Source organism: Bolinopsis microptera, chromosome 9 (genome assembly GCF_026151205.1).
Source record: "Bolinopsis microptera isolate Bmic1 chromosome 9, MBARI_Bmic_1.0, whole genome shotgun sequence".
NCBI lineage: Eukaryota > Metazoa > Ctenophora > Tentaculata > Lobata > Bolinopsidae > Bolinopsis > Bolinopsis microptera.
In genome coordinates this window covers 16,756,841-16,776,802 of record NC_087080.1, presented here as the reverse complement: position 1 = coordinate 16,776,802, position 19,962 = coordinate 16,756,841, and the positions used below count along the sequence as shown (strand labels likewise).

Sequence of the window (19,962 nt, the reverse complement as noted above, 5' to 3'; positions counted from 1 at the left end):
TACTTGGTCCGCTATTCCTAGCTACACTAATATATGTGGGATTACTTGGTCCGCTATTCCTAGCTACACTAATATATGTGGGATTACTTGGTCCGCTATTCCTAGCTACACTAATATATGTGGGATTACTTGGTCCGCTATTCCTAGCTACACTAATATATGTGGGATTACTTGGTCCGCTATTTCTAGCTACACTAATATATGTGGGATTACTTGGTCCGGCATTTCTAGCTACTCTAATATATGTGGGATTACTTGGTCCGGCATTTCTAGCTACTCTAATATATGTGGGATTACTTGGTCCGCTATTCCTAGCTACACTAATATATGTGGTATTACTTGGTCCGCTATTTCTAGCTACACTAATATATGTGGGATTACTTGGTCCGGCATTTCTAGCTACTCTAATATATGTGGGATTACTTGGTCCGCTATTCCTAGCTACTCTAATATATGTGGGATTACTTGGTCCGCTATTCCTAGCTACTCTAATATATGTGGGATTACTTGGTCCGCTATTCCTAGCTACACTAATATATGTGGGATTACTTGGTCCGCTATTCCTAGCTACTCTAATATATGTGGGATTACTTGGTCCGCTATTCCTAGCTACTCTAATATATGTGGGATTACTTGGTCCGCTATTCCTAGCTACACTAATATATGTGGGATTACTTGGTCCGGCATTTCTAGCTACTCTAATATATGTGGGATTACTTGGTCCGCTATTCCTAGCTACTCTAATATATGTGGGATTACTTGGTCCGCTATTTCTAGCTACTCTAATATATGTGGGATTACTTGGTCCGGCATTTCTAGCTACTCTAATATATGTGGGATTACTTGGTCCGCTATTCCTAGCTACTCTAATATATGTGGGATTACTTGGTCCGCTATTTCTAGCTACTCTAATATATGTGGGATTACTTGGTCCGCTATTCCTAGCTACTCTGATATATGTAGGATTTATACTTGGTCTGCTATTCCTAGCTACACTAATATATGTGGGATTACTTGGTCCGCTATTCCTAGCTACTCTAATATATGTGGGATTACTTGGTCCGCTATTCCTAGCTACTCTAATATATGTGGGATTACTTGGTCCGCTATTCCTAGCTACTCTAATATATGTGGGATTAATTGGTCCGCTATTTCTAGCTACACTAATATATGTGGGATTACTTGGTCCGCTATTCCTAGCTACTCTAATATATGTGGGATTACTTGGTCCGCTATTCCTAGCTACTCTAATATATGTGGGATTACTTGGTCCGCTATTCCTAGCTACTCTGATATATGTGGGATTACTTGGTCGGCTATTCCTAGCTACTCTTATATATGTGGGATTACTTGGTCGGCTATTCCTAGCTACTCTTATATATGTGGGATTACTTGGTCCGCTATTCCTAGCTATTCTAATATATGTGGGATTACTTGGTCCGCTATTCCTAGCTACTCTAATATGTGTGGGATTACTTGGTCCGCTATTCCTAGCTACTCTGATATATGTGGGATTACTTGGTCCGCTATTCCTAGCTACTCTAATATATGTAGGATTTATACTTGGTCCGGCATTCCTAGCTACTCTAATATATGTGGGATTACTTGGTCCGCTATTCCTAGCTACTCTAATATATGTGGGATTACTTGGTCCGCTATTCCTAGCTACTCTAATATATGTGGGATTACTTGGTCCGGCATTCCTAGCTACTCTAATATATGTGGGATTACTTGGTCCGCTATTCCTAGCTACTCTGATATATGTGGGATTACTTGGTCCGCTATTCCTAGCTACTCTAATATATGTAGGATTTATACTTGGTCCGGCATTCCTAGCTACTCTAATATATGTGGGATTACTTGGTCCGCTATTCCTAGCTACTCTAATATATGTGGGATTACTTGGTCCGCTATTCCTAGCTACTCTGATATATGTGGGATTACTTGGTCCGGCATTCCTAGCTACTCTAATATATGTGGGATTACTTGGGGTGAAGAGAAGGAGATCTTGTGTTGTTTTCATGATATGATCACCAACAGTAACTGTGCAGGTGAAGAGGTGACGAGCTTGGAACGACTTAAGAAGTGCCAACTCGGAACTCTTTATCTTTAAAAAGGCTGTTTGGGTGTGTCCAGATGAATCGTAAGATCCAAGGTCCTGGGTGTAGGCGCCGGTGACGCTATCAGCTGGGATATGACTCCACACGATGTCGGTTTGTTTTGCAGTGATCCCTGTTATTACACAGCTGATAATGTGATCCTGCATGGTGTACGCTTTAGTAGCGGGAACTTCCATAGAGACTTCTGAAATAGAGAAATTAATAATACATCATTTCAAATGAATTTACCTTAACTGATGAGTAACTGGAGGGGTATTAGAATCGATGGCTTGTTAAGTCAAAACGTAGATGGAGTATAATGAGTAAGAACTAACGTGGTGTTAATATTGTTAAATCTTGAGTTTGTTCTATGTCGTATGATGAATATAGAAGATTACAGGCGAAGGATTGCTCTTCATCAATGGCTTTCAGTTCTACAAGTTGAGCCGCCGTGATGGTAAGAACAATATCTGCAGTGTTCTGACTCCCAGTAAGGGAGTCAGGGAGGGGGTCGGAGAGGAAGGTTCCTCCGCTGGGGAGAACGGGAGTTATCCATTTAAACTCTATTACTGGTCCGGCGAGATCGTCTATTGTGCAGATTATTTGATGGTCACCAGTATTCATCACTGTTGCATCGTTAGCGTCTATCTCTAGCTCTGGGGGAGTGAGATAATAATGTCATGACAACAGAGGGAGTGAGATATTAATGTCATGACAACAGAGGGAGTGAGATAATAATGTCATGACAACAGAGGGAGTGAGATAATAATGTCATGACAACAGAGGGAGTGAGATAATAATGTCATGACAACAGAGGGAGTGAGATAATAATGTCATGACAACAGAGGGAGTGAGATTATAATTTCATGACAACAGAGGGAGTGAGATAATAATGTCATGACAACAGAGGGAGTGAGATAATAATGTCATGACAACAGAGGGAGTGAGATAATAATGTCATGACAACAGAGGGAGTGAGATAATAATGCCATGAAAACAGAGGGAGTGAGATTATAATGCCATGACAACAGAGGGAGTGAGATAATAATGTCATGACAACAGAGGGAGTGAGATAATAATGTCATGACAACAGAGGGAGTGAGATAATAACGTCATGACAACAGAGGGAGTGAGATAATAATGTCATGACAACAGAGGGAGTGATATATTAATGTCATGACAACAGAGGGAGTGAGATAATAATGTCATGACAACAGAGGGAGTGAGATAATAATGTCATGACAACAGAGGGAGTGAGATAATAATGTCATGACAACAGAGGGAGTGAGATAATAATGTCATGACAACAGAGGGAGTGAGATATTAATGTCATGACAACAGAGGGAGTGAGATAATAATGTCATGACAACAGAGGGAGTGAGATAATAATGTCATGACAACAGAGGGAGTGAGATAATAATGTCATGACAACAGAGGGAGTGAGATAATAATGTCATGACAACAGAGGGAGTGAGATAATAATGCCATGACAACAGAGGGGGTGAGATAATAATGTCATGACAACAGAGATTCAACTGTAATATTCATGTAGAACCACTATAATATCTACTTATAATTTCTAATGTTATACACATGATGGCAAGTAGAATGTTTGGTACGTACGATGTGAAGCGAGAGAGGGGTGTAGTAGAGCACATGTCAGTACACTCAAGAGGAAGACACGTCCAGCCATATCCTGCACGTGCAAATATTATACTTCAGATTACCTACAAGGTATTTATACAAGGTATTTCTGGTATTTCTGTCACAGAATCTATAGTAAGAAGGTGGTTGGGACGGTACCGCGACAATTGACTCCCGACAATTGACCCCCGACAATTGACCCCCTATGTAATTACACTGGGGTCAATTGTCGCGAAATCTAAGGTTTAGTACGACAATTGACCCCCCGACAATTGACCCCCCGACAATTGACCCCCCGACAATTGACCCCCTATGTTATTACACAGGGGTCAAGTGTCGCGAAATTTAGGGCTTAGTACGACAATTGACCCCCGACAATTGACCCCCCATGTAATTACACTAGGGTCAATTGATCGGGTTAGGGTCAGGGTCAGGGTCAGGGACAGGGCCAGGGCCAGGGTCAGGGTCAGGGTCAGGGTCAGGGTCAGAGTCAGGGTCAGGGTCAGGGTCAGGGTCAGGGTCAGGGTCTGGGTCAGGGTCAGGGTCAGGGTCAGGGTCAGGGTCAGGGTCAGGGTCAGGGTCAGGGTCAGGGTCAGGGTCAGGGTCAGGGTCAGGGTCAGGGTCAGGGTCAGGGTCAGGGTCAGGGTCAGGGTCAGGGTCAGGGTCAGGGTCAGGGTCAGGGTCAGGGTCAGGGTCAGGGTCAGGGTCAGGGTCAGGGTCAGGTTCAGGGTCAGGGTTAGAATTGTATTAAATTATATTGTCATTTGTCGGGGGGTCAATTGTCGGGGGGTCAATTGTCGAGGGTCAATTGTCGGGGGGTCAATTGTCGGGGGTCAATTGTTGCCCATCCGACCAATAAGGTGGTTGGTACTATGAATTAACAGGTAGACCAATAAGGTGGTTGGTACTATGAACTAACAGGTAGACCAATAAGGTGGTTGGTACTATGAACTAACAGGTAGACCAATAAAGTGGTCGGTACTATGCACTAACAGGAAAGCCAGAAATCACTACTACGAACTGTTCTCTAAACAAACACAGATAGTTTGATAATATCCGGTTGTAACTTCTAATATATAACCGGATATTATCCAACTATCAGTATTTCAATCATGAGACTAATAAACAGCGAACAACTCCATCATATGATATGTTGATTAGTTGAACTATAGAAGTATAGACATTTGAAATATCATATGCCTATCTTAAAAGTTCTTCCTGTGACAATCTTCTAAAGTTAAATTGGGAAAAACGTGGTCCATCTCGTGCGAAGAAAGCCAGAAAGCACTAGCATGAACTGTTCTCTAAACAAACACTGATAGTTGGGGAAAACGTGGTATATCTCGTGTGAACTTTCAATGAACAGGGTCTACTTCAAACTGTTCTCAAAACAAACAAGCACTAGTCGCAGCTGGTACTACCTTTAAAATAACATGGCAAAGTGTTGCTAGTTCTGTGGTCTGATAGGTTTAACCCTGCCCAATCCCACGGTCACTAGTTCTGCACGCTTCCGGGCACGTTTTTCTCAGCTACCAGAATATTACACACGATTTACACGATTAGAAAATCTATTAGTTATACAGGAATAATAACAATTGTAAAATATAAAATATCTTACTTCCCTCTGAAGTAGAACACTGACAGTTGATGAGAGAGCTTCAAACATGGCGATGGAGTGAAGCGGTGTCCTACTGCAGGGAGGTAAATCAATACCTGTATCGCGATGGTAAATCGTTATGATAAAGTAAAAATTAAAACAAAGTGAATGATGTCAGTGTTATAGTGAACCGGAGGCAACATCAATGAGGACGTATACACTTATTGTACATATTGTTATGTTCATTGTGAATCCTACTACACAATCAAGTAAATTCATGTTCTTACCTTTCTCAACTCACGTTGTTCACTTTCTACTTTCCATCACTCTCAGCTCAGTGGCACTGGATTAAAAAAGTACAGCTTATATAAATTATATAATACTAATATAAATAATAATTTTGCAGTTGTCAAATAATTATATATAATACTAGTACGCTTCAAAAAAATAACACATCGGATATTATACTCGATTTTTTTTACTGAATTTGATTTTTATACCAGTATTTAAATTCTCAAATCACAATGGATGAAATATTAATTTATTGCGCGTTATTCTATAAATATAATTATAGATTAATTGAAATAGTTGGCGACTTCGATCTTGGCTTTTTTGGAGCGGATGTGTTCTTTGACCTTGTCTGGAGTGCAAGTAATATACCTCGCTACTAAATTACCCAGCTGGCCACCTCACAACGTCAGACTGTCCAGTGTCCGTATATACATATACGGATATAGATATAATAGCGCTACAAACACTGGAATTGTATTTGTGATGGATATTACCGTCATATCGTGACACTCGGACCATGCTATGGAATTAACGCCGTCAACTTGTCAACGAGAAAACTGCTCAGCACTATTTAAATCACTTCTGGAACTGTGCCACGGAACTGTGAATTTTAAAAATCGAATTATTTGTGTTATCATAATTCTCATTTTCTCTTGACAAAACTGTAACAATGTTAGGGCTGGGTGTGTTGTTGAAGCAAAGCACGTTTGCTTGATATATTGAAACTATTATCAGTGTAGAATTTTAATTCTTATAATCATTTATGATGTGTAATTATTAACATTAACTTCAGTAAAATGCAACCAACTAAGCAGCACATGTTAATTAGGTAATCACACTGTATCCCCTTCAATTGATATTGTACGGCTTTGTGATGATAAGTATAATAACATATTATGTTCGTTACTCACCCGTTTATAATTTTAGAACTCAATAATTGCACCTTTTGACCTTTTCTTCTTTGATTTGGTAGTTATTTGTGCTACAAACTTGTACTACACCAGTCATATTTGTATAGTTATGATACATATTCAAAAGCTTCCATTTGCATTGTCGAGCTTCAGCAAGCAGCATATATCTGGGGGTAGCTGTGGTACCCCCGCTAGTCTATTGGGGGGGGGGGCTTAGAGAGGGAATGAGTGTAGTGGGGGGCGTATAGGGGGGCCGGGGGCATGGACAATTACAAGCTGCAAGAGGAGGTGAGGGCTGCAGAAGAGAGGTAATAAGTTGGTGAGTAATGAAAGTTCTTAAAAAGATGTATTAATGGTAAATTGAAAAGGTAATAATTCAGTAGTGAGAGGAGGGGTCGAGGGGTCGTTCTTCACAGGCAGGGGGTGGCACAGTGTTAAGTTTCACCAATAATCACAATCCTATAAATCGTTTCCCTAATTCGCTAAGAGCTCTAAAAGTAAAAGTTTAAAAATAATCAATATTCGCTAATTTCATGGTCCCCGTCCTCAGGGGACTCCCTCCCCACCTCCTCGTAGTCCATCTCCAGAGCAGCCATGTCCTCCCGAGCCTCTGAGAACTCCCCCTCCTCCATACCTTCCCCCACATACCAGTGTACGAAGGCTCTCTTTCTGTACATCAGGTCGAACTTGTGGTCCAGGCGAGCCCAGGCGTCTCCTATAGCCGTGGTGTTGGCCAGCATACAGACAGAGCGGAGGACTGGAGCTAGATCCCCACCAGGGACGACAGCAGGGGGCTGGTAGTTGATACCTACCTTGAACCCTGTGGGACACCAGTCTACAAACTGTATGTTTCTCTGGGTCTTGAGGGTGCTGATAGCCACGTTCACATCTTTAGGGACTACGTCACCTCGGTACAGGAGACAGCAGGCCATGTACTTGCCGTGTCTAGGATCACATTTAACCATCTGGTTGGCAGGTTCAAAACAAGCAGCTGTAATCTGGTCCACTGAGAGCTGCTCGTGATAAGCTTTTTCTGGAGAGAAGACCGGAGAGTAGGTTACCAGAGGAAAGTGGATCCGGGGGAAAGGGACCAGGTTAGTTTGAAACTCTGTCAGGTCAACATTTAGAGCTCCATCAAATCGGAGAGAAGCAGTGATGGAGGAGACAATCTGTGCCATGAGTCTGTTCAAGTTGGTGTAAGAGGGCCTCTCAATGTCAAGGTTCCGACGGCAAATGTCATAGACAGCCTCGTTATCAGCCATAAAGGCACAGTCCGAGTACTCTAAGGTGTTGTGCGTAGTGAGGACAGAATTGTAGGGTTCTACAACTGAGGTTCCCACTTTAGGAGAGGGGTAGATAGCAAACTCAAGCTTACTCTTTTTACCATAGTTCACTGCTAGTCTCTCAAGAAATAGAGAGGTGAACCCGGAGCCAGTACCCCCTCCAAAGGAATGGAAGACGAGGAAGCCCTGCAGTCCACTACACGCGTCAGTGAGTTTCCTCACCTTATCCACCAGCTCATCTATCTTCTCTTTCCCACCGTGTAATGTCCTCTAGCATAGTTGTTAGCAGCATCCTCCTTCCCACTTATCAGCTGGTCCGGGTGGAAGAGTTGTCTGTAGGTTCCCAATCTAACCTCATCTATAACCGTCGGCTCCAAGTCCAAGAAGACAGCTCGAGGGACATGTTTCCCAGATCCAGTCTCCCAGAAAAAGGTGTTGAAGGAATCATCTCCACCAGCTCCAGTGTCTGAGGGCATCTGACCGTCAGGATGGATGCCATGTTCTAGACAGTACAGCTCCCAACAGTTGTTGCCAATTTGGACACCTGCCTGTCCAATGTGAACAGAGATACACTCTCTCTGAAATGGGAGCTTTAATAAATCAGCTTTATTTTTTAGATTTCTAAGGATTTTCCTAAGGATTTTCCTAAGGATTTATCAATATCTAGATAAAGAGTATTGAAAAGGAAAACTCACCATTCTCACTAAGTTTTGATAACCTTGTACGATCTGCAACTAAAATCACCACAAATAGAGTATGAGCTAGAAGTGTACTGGGAGATGTGGAGTTAGTTAACATCCTGGACTCTGTGTACGGGATCACTTAATGTTATTGTTCTCCTTGGTACTTGGGGTTCACACATCACATTACAACTTATGTCATAATATAGATCGAGAATTCTCGGCAAAACCACAGCTGTGGTATCAAATGTGGTTCAAATCAACAATCAAAACTTTAGTCACCCCAATTGTCTTAGTAAGATGTTTGATGTAAATGTTCGTTCTAATTGATATTCACCCCTCAGTGCGATGGCATGTAGTGGAAGTCCTTGCTGTATGGCAAGTTAAACAAGGAACTGAAACTACTAGGTTCCGTACAGACTCAACTCTGCACCCATGTCAATATGTTCATTATATGCAAGCCTCTTGATTTATGAATCCATGCAGTACATCTGAAAATACCTGTAAATTTTAATTTATGTACTCAATTAAAACCACCACCCTAGCGGCTAGCTCTAACTGATATAATTGACTTGGTTTAGAGGTATAATGCATACTATCCATTATTCTCATGTATAAGTAACGTTTTGCTTTTGCTTCTGCAACCAATCTGCACACTCCGCCTTGCCTTTATTTGATATTGATTATTATAGTATTTCTTAGATCATTACTGAACATTTATTGGCCTCATGGAACAATATCCAATGCAAACTTATACCCCAGATGTAACTCAGTAAAGCTATCAGATCGTGTCCCTAAAGCAAGATGGAAGCTCCTAGGTCATATCTTGCGTAGTGCTGATGACTCACCCGCTGCATTAGCGTTAAAGTTTGCTGTCACAACAAAGTACAAACTGTAAAGGGCGCGTCGGTGCGCATCGTAAGAATTTGTTCAAGATTATTGTGAATGATTTGACCCGTAGAGGTTTAAAACTTAACTCTTTGAATGATCTTAATAAGCTTAAGATATTAGCCGATGATAGAGTTGCTTGGAGAAACAAATTTTGTCTCTAACTGTCTTGATCTTTACTGATCACCATTTTAGGATGACTTGATTTCTTTTAGGGGTTTTGAATATTTTACTGGTGTAAACAGTTTCTTAATAATAATAGTATTTCTATAAAATTCGCACATTAATATCTTACTCTCAGATAAGTAGATGGAAAATGTGAACCTAATCTCAGGTCCTATTGTAGCGATATCAGAGGAAGAGATTCTAGAAAGGGGCGACATCCCCCAAATCTGTCATGACCAGCCCATCAAAACACCTCAACTCTGTCATGACCATACCACCACAACACCTCAACTCTGTCATGACCATACCCCCAGGACACCTCAAGGATTGAGAGATATCTGTGAATACCTAACCTCACTTCCTCTTTGCTACAATTATAAGAAGTTAGTTAAAAGATAGCGTTTCAGTTTGAAGTGTGAAGCACAAGTCATTTTGCAATTAATAGCTTTTTAGTCGCTATATTTCGTGCAAACAAAATGTTTACAATTAGTCCAATGGTCGGATCTCTGTATAAACGTGCCATGTTCTGGATATAAGAAGTAATAAAATACACTTTTATGGCAAATATAGTGTAAACAAGTTTCATGCCCATTACTGACGAAGAGAATTCGATTATTATGTTTACTTTCACAGCTAGTTTCTAAAACAGTGTCCAACATGACATTACTTGTATAACACATGTCTCCTCCCTTGTCTAGCATTCCAGTATACACATTAGACACTGTCTGTTGCCTGGTATAGGGCCGGTAGTTTAGTGGTCACCCAATGACTGGGCTGACGTCGCAGACACAGTCAATATCATTAGACGCCCACGTGCAATGAAGCGCACGTGCAATGAAGCGCACGTGCAATACTTATTACTTAACAGTGTGCGCTAATTCAGAGAAACCTATTATGCTGAATTTATTTTGATTACGCCTAAAAAATCGTTTGCCTTTTAATTTATTGCGATTCTTACCAGAGTTCATGGGTTTATTAGTTTGACTATTAATTTGCTAGTAGTATTATTATTATATATAGTACTTAGTAGTGTTAGGTTAGAAAACACCCGGCAGTCTCAAACCTAGCTCTGGTAAATACGTGGCACATAAAATTCTAAAATTGAGTCATTACTCCATTGTGATCAACATTATCTGTTTATCGCTGTTCTGTGACCGCGGCCATGCGGTATAAACGTTTAATAGTCGTGAAAACTTGAACCTTTTTTTTATATCTTGTTTTATAATATTTCAAAGATGGATCATCCCCTTAATTCTTAATTTAATAACTTGGTGTGGTTAATGATGGAATTTATTTATTTTTAATGTAATCATCTAATGAAAAATAAGATCGTCCAGACATTTTAAAAGTTTGTCAAGATTATTGCATTCCCACAGGGGGTGATGCAACGACCATTAATGACCATTAATGACCATTAATGACCATTAATGACCATTAATGACCATTAATGACCATTAATGACCATTAATGACCATTAATGAGTTTTGCCAAAATTTCGAATACTGACATTAATGGTCATGTTTTTTTCCGCACTTCCTGGAACAAGAAGGACGGACACGAGGACCACTTAGAACCTACCTAAAGTTAACTAACAATAAGTAGACGGTACTTTACGTCTTGGAAGAGGATGAAAAGTTAATTTTACAACTTTCTCAAACACTGATATTACTACATATTACAACTAACCCAATTATACCATAACAACAACGTTCTCCCAATCTAAACTTATTATTGAACCATCCTGGGTCTTCACCCAACACTGGGAAGACATATCGTGCTCAATACAGATCGCCACCGCAGGTCTTCTCTCTCCCGACCGAGCATTTCCTTTTCTTTGTGATGCTTTAGATGTCTTAACAGATATAGAAAGCACTTTGCCCTGCACAACCGTGCGCCTTCTTTTTTCATCCTTGCCTGTTATGAGTATACCAGTTATTGTTCCACAAACTTGCACCTCTTGAGCGTTGCATAGCTCTGGTTCTGCTAAACCTTTACAGACTGGGCGATACAACCCAATACTTGTATCCAAGGCAAGACCAAAAAATCTTTTCCTTCGGCTTTTCGCACCAAAGTTGGTCTTGCCTTGGTTACAATATTTGGTCACGACCTTAGTGGAGCTATCAACCAGCTCTTCGTCCTCATAATCAGAAAAGTTGTCTTCACTCTCATGGTCTGATTCATCATCTGATTGTTGTTCACTACCATATGAGAGTGGAAATTGGAGACTCCGCCGTCTTTCAGAAATAACATTTCCATTATCACCTGAAAGATACGAACTTCCATAACTAGAAGAGGAAACAAAGAGTTCCTCTCCAATCTTGGATCCTCTTTTTAAGCTTTGGATTATAAGGTTACTCATCTTGACCGAACATCCAAAATCAACAGCAATCTTTTTCTCTGGATGTTTGCTCCACTCAGAACGAAAGAGTGTCTTCCCCCGGGTATGAGCGGTTTTATGAACACTTGTACCACATTCAACATCAAGCGTATTCTCCACCTCTAATAGTCGGTTGTAACGACCCATGGCTTCAGGGACTCTTGTAGAGTCGATTTGTGTGCGTCTACCGGAGTGCCGTCCAACCCTGATTCGAGCGAAGAGTTGTTCATTTTGATCAGACGATAAAAACCACGGTACTACTGGTGCTTTGGGGTGATTACAAATCAAGTCGACAAAATACAAGACAAGTCCGTTAGCTGCGGATATTAAGTCTTTGAAGCTTTCTCTAGTTATGAAGTTCTCGCTGGTATTTAATTTCTTCGAGTGTTCTCCCCACAGAGTGAAGAACGTGAAAACAGTCCACGCATTTTCAGCTCTTTCTGAAACAGTCAGCGATTTGTCATAAAACGCTGCCAGGAGCAAAAACCCGGCCTTAAGATAGGCCGAGAGGCTCAGAAATCCTGCTTGTTTTAGAACATCCCATTTAGCCGTTAGCTCTGCAGCACACTGCGGGTTTTGTCTATCAGAGTGCTGCAGAGTTGTAAGGGATACAGAGTCTCTGAATTCTTCACTTTCCGTAGCGAGTTTAAGAATCATCCCCCAGTTTAGGGTGAATTTCGTGTCTTCGATCGAATCAGAATCGGCCATTATGATGAATCTAGTACTGAGGTAATGGAGACAGTTAACCAGTTTTTTCAACTCATGACAGATGTCCTGCATGGGAAAGTCTCCTGTTTTGTTGAAGTAAAATACTGGCGGGTACTCCCACTTCGACAGCTCGCTCTGACTGGCTGTTTTGATCCGTTCATCTGTATTGACCTAAGCCGCTGATCTCCGTACGAAACATGATTTCTCCCCTCAATTAGTCAAGGCTACTGCCAGATATTACAAAATTTGAGATATCTTATGACCATTAATGACCATTAATGACCATTAATGACCATTTATGACCATTAATGACCATTAATGACAATGTCAGTTTCGGAAAAATCTCAAATACTGACATTAATGGTCGTTGCATTACCCCTTCCCACAACTGCAGCCACAGGTCTCCCCAAAAACCGATTATAAAATTAGCTCTTTCATAATAAGAAGAGGTATGGGAATATTTACATCTGTTAAAGAGATAGTCGTAGTAGTAGTAGAGAGGTAGTAAAGATATCGATTATAAAGAGCGTTGTTAAGTTATAGTGTCAGCATTGTGTACCACGTCTATAATAATATATATTAAAGGGTACATTACCTTCAATGGTACATACTGCAGAGGCGGTGGTACATAATGTGAACCACGTATAAGTTGTAGCTGTGTGTTTAAATCATATTATTGTGTATAATCGAATGTGCCGACCGGAAAAGGGGTGACTTAGCCGAATTTTTTACATTTCTCTTCATTCTTTGATTTGGAGACTTAACCATATCATAAAATGATAATTTGATTGCCAAGAATGAATTTATATAATTCTTCTCAGTCAAGAAGCCTTAAAATGTTACACGTGAATCTACTGTGTCTGTGTAGTGTGTAGTGAGCTTAAATCACTCCCTTTTAGACAATCGTTAACTCCCCGGACATATTTCATTTTGATTTGCCAGAGTTGTATTTTACTCGTCTTAACAGTTAACTCGTGCCCACGTGCAGTTAGCACGTGCAATTAACACGTGCACGTCTATCATTATTATAACATTTTTCATCAATCTAAAAAGCAAACAGTTAAAAGATTATACGAATAAAATTTGGCGCAAAACACAAATTATGAAGTGTTAGGAACTCCTTCTTCATAATCATATAGCAGACCGCTAACCAAAGTGTTAGATTAATTGTTATTGTCATTCTTTTTTAACTACAGCTTCATTTGAATTGGATTTATTGACCTCAACAGTTTCTAAATGTTGATACATTTTATCGGTCCTCTAAGACTAAAAGTTTAACCCTTAATAGTTAATACTAATAGTTGACCCTTATTTCACTATACCTCATAAATAAAAAGCCGTTTAAAATTTCGGCTGCTCATTGTTCAGGATAATGGTATAACTCATGTCTTACTCAATATTAATACTATCGTCAGGTATTACTAACCTCTAATAACTTAATATTACACGTGAGTCTATTTTCAATCTGAGTCTGTCTTTTAGTTTTATTTTAGACTGATCTCAAACACTGTACTTAGTCTTTTATGAAAACAACCTAGCGGCGCTGGTGTAGTTTTATCTAGTCCGATTAAACTATATAATGCCAAAATATACGTCTAAAAGAGGGCCAACAATGTACGTTGACATGCTCTTTGTAGAAACAAGGCTTATTTAAATATGTAGGTTCGGCATTGGCCAAAAATATGAACGTTTTTGGACACCCTCTCAGTTTTATAATTAACCTAATTGTCACCTAATTATTAAGACGACTGTTCAAATATAAATAGTGGGTATTTAATTGGGATATTTTCAATAACAAGACTTAATTCTTAATGTAATTTTCTTCTCTGGCTCAGTAATTTCTGGTGTATTTCTTCGCTATTCGCCAAACTTTACTATCGATTCTAGGAGTGGTTTTCCCTGCATTTTGTTTAACATATTATCTCTTTTTTATACTGTACAGTTTTATAGCTTTTGAAAGTTGTTTGTTTCCAAATTAAGACATTATATGGCTGCTTTCATCTTAAGCAGATGTTACTGTGGAGGATAGTTAAATAACAGTTGTAGTTACTACTACTGATAACCAGTCAGTATGGGTTGCAGACTAAAAGAGTTTTTAGAAGACCTGTTTCTGTGAGTAGATATTCCTCTCCCCTTGTTGAAAACACGCCCACGTGCAATCTTAGTTTCTTTCTTCTTTTTAATACGGCTTATAAACGGGACTCTGATTCCAAACAAGCTTATTAAACTCGTTACTTTCTACTCCAATAATAACTAGAGGGAAGGTCAGCCATCAATCCTGATTTGAAGCCAGTAGAAGAGGAACCATGTACTCTGTCTTGTACCACACCCTGTCCCAATTAACCGTACTACGAAAAGCACTGTGTTGAACATTGTGTAAAAACACATGCATTAATGTTTAAAATGAATTATAAGAATTGTCCTGATAAACTAACTGTATTTCAGTCCCAAACCCTCGCCAGACAATGAAGGTGAAGAAGAAAGTGTGGACTTTACAGAATCGGTTTTTAGAACCTTCAAGAAGGGACTCTACCTGGCCTATTTAGGAGGTAATCTCACAGTTCACACTAATAATTAGTAGCAAACAACTTAATGTGAAGAGCCTTGATAATAAACAACATTGCAGAAATGTGATAGTAAATTATAAAACAATATCTTCAGTTTGGGCCTGCGCTATAATGTACACGATCTACAACATATCTCAGAGCCTGGGTAAATACCTGGAGAAACCAGTCAGAACACAGATTACAACATACAGATCAGAAAACGGATCAATGCCTTTCCCAACCATATCTATATGTAACCTTAACAAGGTATATTGCAACATGCTAACTTGCTTTTTGAGATTATATTGATACTGAGGAATACTCTTATTCCTTCTAAAACAATACTGTTCAGTTTATTCTGACAGTAAAATAGGAGATGTTATTTGTTTTACAATATGTTGGAAATATTACACTGTATAATGTTCCCAATGGTTCAGGTAAACAAGTCGTATATGGAGGAGCATGAGGACCTGGCAGAGGTGTGGAAGGTGGTGTCTAGTCCCTGGGCCCATCCTGCTGTAGACTGGAGCCAGGAACCTTACAACACTTACAAGGAGCTTACTAATTACGATATTTATCAGTCAGTCTTTTATCAATTAAATTATATAAGTGTGCCAATTTATAGCCCAAAACACCACCAAATTTGTTATGCGCTTGCCATTTTTCTGGCTGATTGCAGGCCAATTGAAATAATGTTTTGGGGGAAGAAGAGGCCCGGTGGCCGGTATCTGGTAGAGAGACAGGGTATATAATATACCCTGTCTCCGTTAGTGTAGTAAGATATATTGCAGGTTTTCATCAACTTGGGAGCAGACAGCAGTAGCTTGCAACCACGCAGGAGTGAGGTACTGTGAAGACCTTCATTTTAGCAAAGACCACATAGTCCTCCAGGTCAGTGAGCAGATCGAGTATTAATTAATTAATTAATTAACTAATTATCATCTGGTAATTATATCCATATTCCACCTCTTGGATCCAGTGATCATGTATTATCTTTATAAATTTTACTACTTTTATAAATCGTGGTTCTACACTAGAATTTTTACAGCAGATTCGATTTTGATCTTCCAGGAATTTGGGCCGACGGGAAAATGCTTCAGATTTAACCCAAAGGGAGTGATACGATCCAAAGCGGGCGACTACGGCTCTATTTATCTGAGACTCAATGTTAACCGACGAGAGTACTTAGTGCTAGGTGTGTGAATATTAACTAATTACCACTAATTGTATTACTATTACCGGGTCTCTAGTCTACTGGTAACTGATTAGTGATTACCGCCCACGTTATACCTGGTCTCACGTTCTACATTACTACTGCTTTGTATTGTACAGCCTTGTTTCGTTATATGATCATCAGTAGATCCTACTTCCGGGTGGGCGGTGTTTACACGTTACCTAGCTACCAGTTACACGTTACCTAGCTACCACGTTATTACCTAGATACCACTTCTCATAACGTAATATGAACGTCATCAAGCCTAAACACGTGTTACACATTACGCGCTAATGTCACTTGCGTAGTTTATTGAAATCAGAATGGGCACATTTTCAGCTTGGAGACGGATCTTTATTCTTTATTACTTATTAGTGGTCTGAACCCCACACCACACCACACCACACCACACCACACCACATCACACCACACCACACCACACCACACCACACCACACCACACCACACCACACCACACCACACCACTAAACCCCTGTATCTCCCCAGATGAAGTACTGTTTACAGTAGCGATACACCACCACACCCAATACAGTGTGACTAGGAATACTGGTATCCAGATTAGTCCCGGCTTCAAGTACAAGATTGGGGTCCGAGCTGTTGAGGTTACTATAGCAATTAGCAATTAGCTGCAATTACCTTTAAATTAGCTTATACTAATTTGATAGATTCAGTGATATTTCCACGAATGTTAAATATTATATATGGAGCGATCCGAGAAGAATAAGGTAAATCAGTAGTCAATGACTAGACAGGGTTATTGAAAATTACAAAGAATAAAATGGCGTCTGGACTTGGGACCAGCTCATAGTACATTTCATTAATGCCCTCTGAAAACCATTCTGCTAGCTAAAATATGATATTGTTAGGTAAAACGTACTGAAAATTAAAATTAAGATTAAAAATTGATGTATGTAAATGTCTCTGATAAAATAACTTTGCAGAGGGAAGAGTTAGATGTGTCTAGAGGAGGAAAATGCGACGTGAACAGAAAAACTAACAGTTACGGAGCTTACGATCTGGAGTCCTGTCACATGGAATGTAGAGACAAGTTAGTAGCTGTATTTATTAGTTAAATCCAGTTTAATACTATTAACATTGTTAATCATGTGTTTTTAGAATTAGATGTGCCTTTAGTTCGTACCACGATATCACTACTTTAGTTCGTACCACGATATCACTACTTTAGTTCGTACCACGATATCACTACTTTAGTTCGTACCACGATATCACTACTTTAGTTCGTACCACGATATCACTACTTTAGTTCGTACCAAGATATCAGTACTTTAGTTCGTACAATTTTTGCAGGATCTTAGAAAAAGAATGTGGGTGTGTGCTCTGGTTACCACCACACAATATACACGGTTACAGACGTTGTAACTTACAGGAAACTTACACTTGCGGGTTCGCTGCTTATTACAAGTTCGGTTAGTCAAGCACTCCCCTCTTCAACATTCCTCAAGTGATAGTAGTAGTAACCCCCCCCCCCCCCCTCCATACTAGTAACTGTCTCATTTTCCATGCCTTTAGATAGATAAACTTAATTTAACTCCTCGTCTTATATATAACTGTTAACCCCCTCCCCCCAGTATTGAAGGAGAGTGACGTGGACCACAAGCCTCGTCTTATATATAACTGTTAACCCCCTCCCCCCAGTATTGAAGGAGAGTGACGTGGACCACAAGCCTCGTCTTATATATAACTGTTAACCCCCTCCCCCCAGTATTGAAGGAGAGTGACGTGGACCACAAGCCTCGTCTTATATATAACTGTTAACCCCCTCCCCCCAGTATTGAAGGAGAGTGACGTGGACCACAAGCCTCGTCTTATATATAACTGTTAACCCCCTCCTCCTCCCAGTATTGAAGGAGAGTGACGTGGACCACAAGCCTCGTCTTATATATAACTGTTAACCCCCTCCTCCTCCCAGTATTGAAGGAGAGTGACGTGGACCACAAGCCGGAGAAGGAGGAGGAGTGTTCTTGTCCGGTACCCTGTAAGAACACTATCTACTCACTACAAACTACCACCACTGCTCTTAGCAAGGAGTGGGCTATCAGAAAGGCTCAGAAAGAGGGCCTTAACTTCAACTACACAGCTACTGACTATTTGTAAGAGTTTTATTATTGTTTTATAATTATAATTATTATTTTCTACTTAATTAATTAATTAATTAATTCATCGTTAGGCGATCCGCTGAAATAATCACGTAGTACTAAGTATTTAGATGTTCTACAATGTTCCTGATTCAAGCAACACAATGTTCTGATGCTAAAAATATGGGAAATACAAAAGGAGTGCTTTAAATCCATAAAAGGAGTGCTTTAAATCCATAAAAAGGTTTTTATTGTTGAGTTACTTAATACCAATCTTTTCAGAGAAAACAATGTGATAATAGAGGTATTCTTTGCTGACATGTACGTGGATAAAATAGCTCAAATTCCAGCTTATGACTTTTGGAACCTTCTAGGTAAATTCTTTTAAGTCAAAATTTAAATTTAAAGACTAAAGTATAACTTTTTGTTGTCCTCAACTTGCTCTAAGTCTAAGTGTAATGCCCCCCCCCCCCCCTCCCCTCCGTGTCATACTAAAAGATAAGTCCCTTAAAACAGGATAGTGCCGCTTCAAATATTTCCTTGCTAATCATTCCTTGCTAATTATTCCTTGCTAATTATTCCTTGCTAATTATTCCTTGCTGACACGTGTAAACTTGCAGCGGATGTAGGTGGTATGATGGGACTGCTTCTTGGGGCCAGTGTGTTTACTTTACTAGAGGTGCTCTCTAAGATATCAAAGAAGATATACCAGCATTCCAGAAAGAAGGACTGAACTAAATCATTTTGTTAATCATTTGATAAAATAAATTGATATTTAAATGATATGTTGATTAATTGTTTTTGTTGGGGTCTTGTCGATTGTGGGAAAATATCGACACAGTTTGGTTGGACGTTCTTTAATAATGTGTTGTTGTTTGAATTTTACTTTAAGCTTAATAATAATGTAAGAGAAATATAAAAGGAACCCAGCACTATAATCAATTTTCAACCAAATAGTAATTTATCTTTTGATAGTAAATTTTTTCTTATTTTGCAGATTAAAACTTTTTCGTTATATTTTTTACAAAATGCCGTCAAACCGAACTTACACCTAAAAATGCTTCAAGAACCCCTCCAGGAAAATGCTCCATGTTTAGAAAAGAAACTCCGGTAATAATAATATTAGTTGTTGAGTCATTTACACAAACGAATTTAAACCAATTAATTTGTTGCCATAACAATAGCGGTAGCTGCAGGTATTTTTGGTTTTTATAATTTAATTTTTACGGCTTCGTTGTCAACTATCATACAATTGTGATACTAAAAGGGTTACATAACTTTAAAGGTAGTGGTATAGTGGCACAGTATAATGTGTAGTGGCATAGTATAACGTGGTTAATTAACAGTTAGAAATATCTCATCATGTCTAATTATTTAAACTAGAAAAAGAGAGTCCTACTTGACGGACACGGAATTTATATTTGGAATCGAAAAGAAATTAAAC

General features: G+C 39.5%; 1 protein-coding gene and 1 pseudogene across 1 annotated transcript; one reads left to right on the top strand and one right to left on the bottom strand.

The window, feature by feature from the left end:
* Positions 1–7,057: 7,057 nt before the first annotated feature.
* Positions 7,058–8,316, bottom strand: LOC134820622 (tubulin alpha-1C chain-like; annotated as a pseudogene).
* A 7,077-nt stretch (positions 8,317–15,393) lies between these two features.
* Positions 15,394–19,251, top strand: LOC134821447 (acid-sensing ion channel 4-like). The gene is made up of 10 exons (XM_063832189.1): positions 15,394–15,456; positions 15,627–15,769; positions 15,981–16,080; positions 16,261–16,384; positions 16,909–17,024; positions 17,364–17,470; positions 17,731–17,849; positions 18,353–18,533; positions 18,801–18,892; positions 19,139–19,251. Exons 1-10 carry the CDS (start codon positions 15,418–15,420, stop codon positions 19,249–19,251), a joined length of 1,134 nt encoding a protein of 377 aa, XP_063688259.1. The 5' UTR covers positions 15,394–15,417.
* Positions 19,252–19,962: the final 711 nt, after the last annotated feature.